The following is an 11,400-nucleotide window of genomic DNA, read 5'->3' as shown; positions in this document are numbered from 1 at the left end:
TTTTTTTTTTTTTTTTTTTTTTGTTATTCTTCTATTTTTTATATTTCATATTGTTTCACTTTTTTTAAATATAACATGTATAATTAAATATTTAATTTGATTATAATGTTAATGAGTAAAAATTTATATAATTTTATTAAATTCATTTATTTGACTTTTTGAATCAAAGTAGGGACGAACCGAGTACTATGACTACAGGGGAAGCTCTAGTCGCCCTATGCGACTGGCACGGCCAAAAGGCGAAATTCCTATCGTAGTTTGGTGGAGGACGGACACCTTTTTTTGTTATCTAAAGGTGAAGACTCTGAAGTGGGCGGCAAACACTCGCCCCAGCGGGTTACGATCATAGCACTGACCTCTATTTTTTATTTTGATTCAATACAATTAGGGGATAAATCGTACAATTCCCTACCGAGACAAGAGAAAGTTTCAATGAATCCTCTGCACGCGGGACATACCTCTTCTGTACGTCTTTCTCGTGGTTATGTTTTTAGTCTGGAATCATGCTCTTATTTCAAAAAATTCAAAATATTTGATTGACTAATTGAGGGAGCTAATTTCAATTCAAAGAACCGTACGTATTCTTATCTCTCAACTATAATCTACAAACATATTGTCAATAATTAAGCTCGAAAATCAAGAAATGTAGGGGATCGTACCAACGTCAAATATTAAGGACTTTTGCAACCATGAAATCAAGAAATGTGTTCCTACGTCGATACCGTCATCAAATTACACCTGAAATCAATCGAGGAGAACAACTCTTACACCATCGTCAATGGTGTACAATGACAGCAACATCAGTGAGAGAGAGAAACAAAGCATTTCTTAGGGTGTGAAAACCTCTCCCAAATAGACGCGTTTTAAAACATGAGGTTGAGAGCGATACATAATGAGCCAGAGCGGACGATATCTACTAGTGGTGGACTTGGGCTATTACAAATGGTACCAGAGTCAGACACCGAGCGGTGTGCAAGCAAGAACATTGAGTCCCCAACGGGATGGATTGTGAGCTCTCACATTGGCTGGAGAGAGGAACAAAGCAGTTCTTAGATGTAGAAACCTCTCCCTAGTAGACACGTTTTGAAACGCGAGGATGACAGCAATACGTAACGAGCCAAAACAGACTAGCAATGGCTCAACAGAGAATACGCATATTACGTAGAAAACGAGCCATCATACATAGAATTTGTTGAGATCTCAAATAAGCATACACAACCAGTGAGAAGATAAACATAAACAGCTACAGATATGAGAAAGAAGCAGAAATGCACACAAGATTGGTAAGAAAAGTGAGACGACCATTGTAACTATCAATATGATGAATGAAGTAGTTACCTTCAACCACAAATTCTCCATGTATCCATCTGGTATTCTGGATTCTTTTCCAAAGCACACTGGGGATGGAGATCGAAATCGCACCTCTTGCAACAATACGACCATACACGTCCTTCCTTTTCACATCCGTCGCACACGTATCCTTTTCGAGGCGTAAGCGAAAGAAGATGTCCTTCATGGAGTACATGCTTAACATTCTGAGGCAAATTCTTTGTCATCACCTCAGTTTCTGACTTCAACTCTTCAGCTCGGCCTGCACTGAAAGGATAAGCCTTAGCACCATAAACTGAAACGAGTTGTATAGCATCATTCGTAACCGTGCGCCCATCCGCTCCGATACATATAAGCACCGGGATATTTTCCATTTGGACCTTGAATTTACGCCTTATCAATGCTTTCCTCTGGTCACCAAAGGGAATGGCTAACCACGGCATTCGAGATAACAGTTTTTCGAACGATACTTCGTCCTTGTCGCACGAGATGAAGATCACTTCCAGATTACCATTCTTCTTCTTAATATTGTGATATGTTTCAATGAGTTTTGGTAGAAATGCATGACATGGTGGGCACCAATCTGCTGAGAAGTAGATGAGGATGTTCTTCCCCACCAGACTTGACACCGGTACCTGAAGAATCAAACATCCAATTTAGTTATTTATGCACCGACTAGCAGATATTGTCTTCAAAGTTTTTAAAATGCGTCTACTAGGGAGAGGTTTCCGCTCCCTTATAAAGGGTGTTTCGTTCTCCTCCCCAACCAATGTGGGATATCACAATCCACCCCCCTTCAGGGTCCAGCGTCCTTGCTGGCACTCGTTCCTTTCTCCAATTGATGTGGGACCCCTCCAAATCCACTTCCCTTAGGGGCCAGTGTCCTTATTGGCACACCCCCTCGTGTCTACCCCCTTCGGGGAACAGCCTCCTCGCTGGCACATCGCCTGGTGTCTGGCTCTGATACCATTTGTAACGACCCAAGCCCACCGCAAACAGATATTGTCCTCTTTGGGATTTTCCTTTCGGGCTTCCCCTCAAGGTTTTTGAAACGCATCTACCAGGGAGAGGTTTCCACACCTTTATAAAAGATGTTTCGTTCTCCTCCTCAACCAATGTGGGATATCATACCTATAACCAAAAATGCTTTGATACCCAGTTCTTGTAGCGGAATACTACAACCAAAATGTTCCGATACCCAATTGCTATAGCAGAAGCAGAAGCAAGATCGATCGCACTCATACACCCACAAACAGAAATTAAACAAAAAGGCACAAAGATTTACATGGTTTGTAGAGAAAAAATTCCCCTAGATCCACGGGTGGTAGCCAATCATTATAACTAAAGTGTTTACTTTATCTAAATGAAAACCAGATTGAATTTAAAATAAAACTCGAACCTTGGTTCCATTGTTGTCAATGACAAAATCACGATCCCCCGAAACCAAGACCGACTCCAACGTTTGAGCTTCCTCTTTTTCCTTTTCAAGCTCAGCAAGCTCTACAAACCTTTCCTTCGTGAAAGGATATGCCAGAAAACCGTGTTCTTCGACGACATTAACAACATTGGACTGAAGAGTTCTTCCATCTCGTCCAATCATAACCAAGCTCGGTAGCGTCGAAATCTCGAAATATCGAACCAGCTTATCACATCTCTTATCTATGAAAGGTAATGCAAGCCAAGGAACATTTCTTAAACCTTCTTTAAACAATTCTTCATCTTGATCAAGTGATATCAGCACAATTTCAAATCTCTCCCCTTTTGCTTTCAGTTTCTCATAAGCATCCACAAGCTTTGGTGTAAAAGCCATACATCGTTCATATGAAAACATTGAAAAGTACAGACCCACTACCTTCCCTTCAAGCTCTGCGACAGGTACCTTGCAAGTAAGAAACAAGTTAAAACGAGTTTAAAAGAGTAATGATAAGCAAAATCATTGGAACTCACTTTCTCTTCCTTAGATGATATTACAAAATCACATGAAGAAGAGATCATGATGGATCTCAAGGACTGTTCCCTTCTAGCCACGGCCTCTTGGCTCGCCAATTGAGCGATTCGATCTGGGGTAAAAGGATATGCCTCGGCTCCGTATTCTCGTACGAAATCGACTCCGCTATCAGTAGAGAGTTCCCCATTGCTATCAAGGATTATGAGATGGGGTATTCCACTCACTTGGAACAAGGTATCCAAGCGGTCCCTTCTCTCTGAATCAGAAAATGGGATAGCAAGCCATGGCATCTTAGAGAAATACTCATTGAAAGAGTTCTCATCATCATCAGCTGACACGAAAATGATCTCAAAATTGCCTTTAGAAGATAGCTCGTTGTATGCTTCAACCAAAGAAGGGGTGAATCTTTGACATGGGCCACACCATGCTGCTGAAAAATACAAGCCTAGATTCTTCCCCTTTAGCATCTCAATATCAACCTGCAGGGTTCAAGATTAAGCTAGTATTTGACTATTCAAACCATTTTTGTTATATTAAACACCAGAACCTCCTCTCCGTGTGTGTTAGGGAGAGGTTTCCCCTTATAAGGAATGCTTTGTGCTCCTCTCCAATCGATGTAGGATCTCACAATCCACCCCCTTGGGAGCCAGCATTATCGCTGGCACACCGTTCATGGCTCTGATACCATTTGTAACAGCTTGAGACCATGGTGTTAGGAATCACGACTCTCCACAATAGTATGATACTATTCACTTTGAGCATAAGCTCTCATGGCTTTGCTTTGAGCTTCTCAAAAGGCCTCATACCAATGGAGATGTATTCTTTACTTATAAACCCATGATCATCCTCTAAATTATCCAACGTGGGACTCCCTCCCAACAATCCACATTCCTCAACACACGGCCAGTAGATATTGTCCGCTTTAGCCCGTTACGTATCGCCGTCAACCTCATGGTTTTAAAATGCGTCTACTATGAAGAGGGTCTAGCCCTACTCTGATCAGTGTCTCGCATCGTCCAGTAACTTGGCTATGAAACTATTTGTAACAGCTCAAGCCCTCCACTAGTAGATATTGTCCTGTTTGTACTTTCCCTTCTAGGCTTCCCCTCAAGGTTTAAAAACGCGTATGCTAGGGAGAGGGGAACAAAACGTTCCTTATAAGGGGAAACCAATGTGAGATCTCACAATCTACTCCATTGGGGGCCAGCGTCCTTGCTGGCACACCGTCCAGTGTCTAGCTCTAATACCATTTGTAACAGCCTCCCATGGCTAGCAGATATGTCCACTTTAACCTGTTACATATCGTCGTCAGCCTCACAGTTTTAAAACATGTCTACTATGGAGAGGGTCTAGCCCTACTCCGACCAGTGTCTTGCACCATCCGGTAACTTGGCTCGGATACCATTTGTAACAGCCCAAGCTCACCGCTAGCAGATATTGTCCTCCTTGGGCATTCCCTTCTAGACTTCCCCTCAAAAATTTTAAAATGCGTCTACTAGGAACAAGTTTCTAATCGACTTTTTGCAGACAAAACATACATTAAACAAGAAGAAAATTGACAAGGGGTTCCAGTTCCAGTTCCAGTTCCAGTTCTAACTAAAAATTTAACAAAATCTGTTTAAATGACTAGTTCTAAAGAACAAGAGTAAGAGCAGAAGAGGCTAGAATCGGCGATTGAGAATGCAAGAAATCCAAAATGAAAAACGCGCGAAAACATGTGGATCAATAATCAATCGAATAATCGATCGGAGTACCTTGTCGCCATTGTTGCGGAGGAGGAAGTCCCCATAGTCTGAGCGAAGACCATGAGCAGCGACGCCTCCGAGACCGTCGTGTTCGTCAACGTTCATTATTTTCTTCTTCAATTCAAAGTAATTTAGCGAACCACAGATTAAGGACTGATTCAAACAAACATAAAGCATTTCTAATTATTTATGGATTAATTTAAGACAACTTGATCAAATCTATGATTAAAATATTAATGTGGGTATATATTTTTAAAAACTATATGTATATAATATATATTAATGTCGGATAAAAATGTTCAATGAGTAAGTCTTCTCCACTATTTAATATATATTTTTTAAAAATATTCACTTCGATTCATTATTTAATGGATGATTGTATTATATATATATGTATATAGTAAGGTGGCGTGGTCGAGATCGTTGTCGAGGACGGTGATGGAAACAAGAATATAATCTCTGTCTCCAACTCCCTCTTAGATAACAGAGAGAAATCTCTCTCCACTCTCTCTTATTTTAATCATTTACACTTTTTTATTAAAATAAAGTATCGACCCACCGTTTCTAGTCAATGTTTCAAACTATCTCAAATTAAAAATTTATTAGAATACTACTCACCTATAATAGAGCAAGGGAGCAAGGGTGAGGGATCAAATCTTAGACCGTGAGCTAATGAAAATAAGTAGCTACTTTAGCAATCGGGGTGCACGAGTTTAGTGTTGGGTTGGAAAAAATTTGCACGTCAAGCAACTCAAATAAAGTTCACAACCTAACTCAACCCAACATCTCTATTTTCGAGTTGGGTTTGGTTAGGTTGTCGGGTTAAATCATACTTAAGTTCAAATATCAAACATTTACAAGTCATAACACAACACTAACATCAGCCACAAACTTTAAATATTCTTAATTTTTTAAAAGTAAGATCGGGTTGGATTGTAACCCTATTTTCAGTTAACCCAACTAAAGCAATGTTAACGTGCAAACTGAGAATTTTTTAATTTTCAAAATTTCAACCTAACTCAACTTTTATGGTTTAAATTTGGTAGTTTTGATCGGTGTGATTATTGAGTTGTATGAACACTTCTATCTAATAATATATTTCTCTTCAAGAGTAATCTTGAGACGGGTAAATTTAAATAAATTTGAAATTAAATAAAAATAAAAATAATCTTTGTATAGATAATTGTATGGTACTGGTAAATGTAACGCACCTCGGTACAAATGACAATATTATTTTAATAAATTTAATGATAATTAAAATATATTAGTAATATGCTTTATAAAATGTATAGTATATTAGATTCAAAATTCGATTGCAAAAAGCATATGAATAAATGCTTGAAACAAGAATTTAATGTCTTATATTATATCCTAATTCTTCATTGCATTTTTCCAAATACTAAGGAAAGAATATATTCCAAATTATCCTAAGTTTTATATCTCATATCACATATTCCATGTTTAAAAAAAAAAAAATTAATAAGAATCTTAACTTTATTTTATTCTTTTTTATCATTGATTTTCACTTTCAATCTTCGTGTTTATCATATAGCTCTACGAATATGTTCGTGTCATGAATTATATTAATCAACAATAATATATATTATATTGCTTTTGTGAGATCCCGCATTAATTCGAAAGGGTAACGAAGCATTCTTTATAAGGGTGTGAAAACCTCTCCCTAGAGACGCGTTTTAAAAGCGTGAGGTTGACGTTGATATGTAACGGGCTAAAACGAACAATATCTCCTAGTTGTGGGCTTGAGCTGTTACAAATAGTATCAGAATTCGACAATGAGCGATGTGTCGGCAAGGACGAATGGCTCCCAAGAGGTGGATTGTGTAATTAAAGGTGGGTTTTAAAACTGTGAGGTTGACGACGATATGTAACAGGTTAAAGCAGACAATATCTGTTGGAGATGGGTTTTGGCTGTTACAGTTTTTTCTTATATTCATTTATCATAGTTCAACGGTAACGATTGAATTTAGAACCTAATATTATTTAGACATGTCAATGATTTCCTTGCCCTATTTCTACGTTTAACAGCACTTAGTTCATCAATAACGAAAGGTTGAACTTTATACTCGAGTTTAAAAAGAGGATTAGACCGAAAAGCTTGATGGGACTAGAAAAGAGGGGTGGATTATAGAGTTAGGGGCAGATCGGATTGAACAACCCTCGGTTGGGATTATTAATAGAGAAAAAATTTACCTACTTGGCCAGAACAAATAGTTATATCTTATATTTTTAAATTAAAATAAAATATAGTCCTTAAAATCTCTTATTTTATTATATGTACATATAGAAATAAATAAATAAAATAGGGGTTGAAAAACTAAAAGTCAACTAGTAGAGTTGACATTACATTGTCAAGAGAAAGTGTCAAAAGCTAAGACCTTGTAAGTTCAACGGACGAAATAATAATAATAATAATAATGGTCATTTCATATATCATTTAAATAATAATATTTGATTTAGAATTTAATAAAATTTAACATTATTATTATTATTATTATTTAAATAAAAATGAACAAAGAGGATTATATAAATAAATCGAGATCAACAAAAATATAATAATAATAAAATTAAAAGTAAGACAATAACCTAAAATTGGAAAAGACAGTCAGCGGCCACTGTTTTTTTTTCTTTTTTTTTTTAATGTTGTTTTTATGTTTTTTTTTTAATTCTTTTAAATTAAAATCAATTCTAAATTCAATCCTCAACGTTTTGAGTTAAGAAATTAACGAAAAACAATATTATATTTAATTGTTGATTAATCGAATTTAATATCTTTGAATATTTTTTTTTAATATTTTTTTTCGTATGTTTTGTTTTATTACATTGATAACTATTTATTTATTTTTATTTTGTATTTATGAGAATTAAGTTTATAATCACGAATTTCTTTGTTTTATTATCAGTCTTTTGCGAATGTTTTTAATATTCAACCCAATTTTTAAAAAGTATAAAAAGAAAAAAAAAAGTTTTTAGAATACTTTTTTTTTAATAATTATTTAGTTTTTAAAAATAAACTTATAAATAAAGATGTTATTTCAACAGGTTGATTTTTTAATTCAGATGGAAACATTTTTTTATATTACATAAATGGAGTCGGGAACCGGGAGGAGTGCCGAACATTTTTTCTATTAAAAAAATAGGGTCGGAGAAAAAATTATATTCCATGTCTTCCGGAGAGGGAGAAACATTTATTTTTAGAAAAGATTATATTAATGTTTCTGTCTATTTTAGAAAAGATTATATTAATGTTTCTGTCTATTGAAGAGAGAACATTCGTTTCTGTCCACAAATAGAAAAGATTATATTCCCTCTTTCTGTCTACGGAGTAGTGAAGAACATTTGTGTCTGTCCATAGATAGAAAACATTATATTCACTGTTTATGTCTATTGAGGAGTGAGGAATATTTGTTTCTGTACACAAATAGAAAAGACAAATCCAAGGTAAAGACGTTACAAAAATGTACAAACCCAATTAGATAAATAGGGCTTTATAAAAGATTATATTTCATGTATATTTCATGTCTCTGTCTCCACACACCTCAGGATTATAATTATTGTCACAGCTTAATTCACCGCCCCACAGCTTAATTCACCGCTCCATTATATTTCAGGTCTCTGTCTCTACACACCTCATTAATCCACGACAAAGCTCAATTCACCGCCCCACGCCACTTAATATAAATATATTTTCAACTCATACTAAATATTTATACATGACGTTTGGCTATATTAAAAAAAATAAATGAATTAACTTAATACTCTAATTGTAATTGTAATATTTAAATAAATGCACATTTTTATAAAACTGAATCTACGTTTAACTTATCTTGGATCGAAAATAGGGAAAGCTTCTCCATCCCGAACATCTCTATTTATAAAATAATTTATTTATAGGAGTATTTTAAAAAATTAAGTAAAGCCTCAAAAAATTAATAAATCCAATATTTTTCATTACATTAATATAAAATTTCATATTTACATCATGAACTATACACTAAAAAAAACTATCTTTCAAACAAACCCATATATAAATATATATCACCAAATTCCACCTTTTCTCTATATTCTTTATATACACCAAATCATATTATAAGCAAAGAATCTTTCTCATAAAAGTAAAACCAATCTAGCTACTCTTTTCTAGTATCGAATCGATCTCAAACTCGCTCACGAACATGACTTAATCAGTCCTAGATTGTATAGATTCCTCCTCACCATGCTTCCGAGCGTAAACAACACCGCCCCGCCAACTCCAACCGTTTGTTCTTCCCTCTCCGTCGCTTGATCATATCTCGACGCGACTTCCTTCACTATCAAGTTACTCAATCCAATCCTTTGTCTGACTGACTCGATGGTCTTTGGATCAGCTACATTTCCGACCGCATCGGTCACGTAGAATACATTTCGAGCCATGTCCCTCACTGTAGAGATCTCGGCCCTCGTTACGTTCAGACCGTTCTCTCGGAACGTCCTCACCACGTCCGCTAAAAGGCCTGGCCTGTCCACTGTGCATAGTTCTAGCCTCACACCCTAAAGTTCACAATCACAATATGATCAGTTTGGTTCATTTGCAAGAAACAATACCAATCAGTTGCTATGGAGAGTGTTACCTCAGATGCTCTTCTTTTTATAGCAGCTTGTAAGCATTGAATCACTCGCTGCCTTTCGGGTTCGGAACTAATCGGGGTTCCGTCGCTATGCCTAATGTAGAACTCCTGATAAAACCGAACCGAAAAACGTTCAAGCTCGATTCAAAACATAAAAATGGTTCAGTTTAAACTCGTGTGGATATATATACCAGATATGCTCTTTCTTCTGCCGTGTTGATTGTGGCATGAAACACCACATATTCCATGTCTGTCAAGGTGAATATAACATCAAACAATAGCTTCGTTCGATCTTTGCATTGAACGTACACGACCGAGTAACCCCTTTCGGCGCAGTTCTGAACCGTTACACCAGGGGAATCGGCGGTGTTCGACTTCAAGATAGCCTTCCTTTCGTAATCACGGTCAGCAAACATCATTTGATGCAGTCTCCTTTCTGTATGTGTGACTGCCATCGACACCGATGTCTTCGCGCTACGAATGTCGTTGTCTCCCTTAAGAACACTCCTTAACCGTGCTACAATGATGTCGATTTTCTGTCGGTCTTCGATGGGGGAACCTGAGTTGCAGTCCTTGACATAGATCAATGAAGCAATCCTGCCATTGTGAGTCCAAATTTTAGCTTCCACCACATCACACTGCAGATCAGCTAGCACAGCAAACACCTCCGACAGAAGACCAACACGGTCTGTCCCGGTGAGCTCCAACGCCGTGGTGGCACCAGTAAACGCTTCACTCCTCCGATAATGCGTCGTCCCGAGCGACTGCCAAATTGAACAAACAAACACCCCCAGATCCAAAAATGAGTTTCAATCACAACAAACCAGCAAAAGAATGTTCATAAATTCAATCAACAATCTAAATCACCTGCTCGAGGTAGCGAATCACAGAGTCGTCGGTCAATTTCTCGCCGTTCTGATCAGTAACATGAAAGACTACAATGAAATTAAAGAACACAACCATTAAAAAACATTCAAAATGAAGAACAAACAAGCAAAACAAGATGTTCCTGCTCCTAATCATACCATCCATGAACCATCGCCCATCTGAAGAAACATAAGCTTTCTTGATCGAGAGGTTGATATCAGTAAGAATCTGTACAGCCTCCAAGAGATTTCCATATCTTCTAGCACTATCAACCTTCAAACAAAATACAGTTTCAGCGACAGAATCAAACACAGTTCCAGATGAACAGAGATGAACAGAGACGAACAGAGATGAACAGAGCATTTTAATGGAGATTTTTGTTCTTTGTACCTTCACGAGAGTGGCAGTAGAGCAAGCGCCATTATCAATCACAACCCTAAATCAAGTGAAGAAAGAACAAACAAAAATCATAAGAAATTTCAAGAATCAACAGCCAAATCCATCAAATGGGTTCGAAAATTTCAACAAAAAACAGGGGAAATCGATGAAACAGAGAGTGAAACCTGGGTGTGTTCATCCTAATAACAAGCTTTTCGTATTCATCAAGACAAGAAGGCCACTCCATCTCCATCATCATCTTCAAAACCCAAAACCCACCAAGAAAAACAAAAAAAAAAACGCAGAAAAAAACGATCGAAACAAAGAATCGACAGAGAAAATTAGGGTTCTAAACACGCTCTGTTTCTGTAAATCCCTTTTCTCGTCGCTTGGATCTTTAAATCTCTACCCGCCCTCTTTAGCAACAACAACATTTATGATTATATAATATATCCTATCAAATCTTCAATATCCTTTTTATTTCCCTTTTTATTTCCCTCTCAGATTT

At 36.8% G+C, this 11,400-nt stretch overlaps 2 protein-coding genes across 4 annotated transcripts; both read right to left on the bottom strand.

Moving 5' to 3' along the window:
• Positions 1 to 719: 719 nt before the first annotated feature.
• Positions 720 to 5,168, bottom strand: LOC111810289 (probable nucleoredoxin 1). Of its 3 annotated transcripts, none has more exons than XM_023696979.1 (5): positions 5,032 to 5,168; positions 3,277 to 3,756; positions 2,729 to 3,208; positions 1,339 to 1,964; positions 720 to 738 (listed from the first exon to the last, which is right to left on the bottom strand). In XM_023696979.1, exons 1-4 carry the CDS (start codon positions 5,125 to 5,127, stop codon positions 1,341 to 1,343), a joined length of 1,680 nt encoding a protein of 559 aa, XP_023552747.1. In that variant the 5' UTR covers positions 5,128 to 5,168; the 3' UTR covers positions 720 to 738; positions 1,339 to 1,340. The 3 variants fall into 3 exon arrangements, with proteins under 3 accessions (XP_023552747.1, XP_023552746.1, XP_023552745.1); XM_023696978.1 differs by lacking the exon at positions 720 to 738 and adding an exon at positions 771 to 1,025; XM_023696977.1 differs by lacking the exon at positions 720 to 738 and having other exon boundaries at positions 1,135 to 1,964.
• Positions 5,169 to 9,022: 3,854 nt separating this feature from the next.
• Positions 9,023 to 11,400, bottom strand: LOC111809618 (ACT domain-containing protein ACR8-like). Its single transcript, XM_023695964.1, has 7 exons — positions 11,078 to 11,400; positions 10,905 to 10,950; positions 10,673 to 10,787; positions 10,515 to 10,582; positions 9,839 to 10,411; positions 9,651 to 9,755; positions 9,023 to 9,570 (listed from the first exon to the last, which is right to left on the bottom strand). The coding sequence occupies exons 1-7, from the start codon at positions 11,149 to 11,151 to the stop codon at positions 9,208 to 9,210; spliced, it is 1,344 nt and encodes a 447-aa protein (XP_023551732.1). The 5' UTR covers positions 11,152 to 11,400; the 3' UTR covers positions 9,023 to 9,207.

This window comes from Cucurbita pepo, chromosome LG14, assembly GCF_002806865.2.
Source record: "Cucurbita pepo subsp. pepo cultivar mu-cu-16 chromosome LG14, ASM280686v2, whole genome shotgun sequence".
NCBI lineage: Eukaryota > Viridiplantae > Streptophyta > Magnoliopsida > Cucurbitales > Cucurbitaceae > Cucurbita > Cucurbita pepo.
The sequence above is the reverse complement of the archived record's forward strand: the minus strand, read 5'-3'. Positions and strand labels throughout refer to the sequence as shown.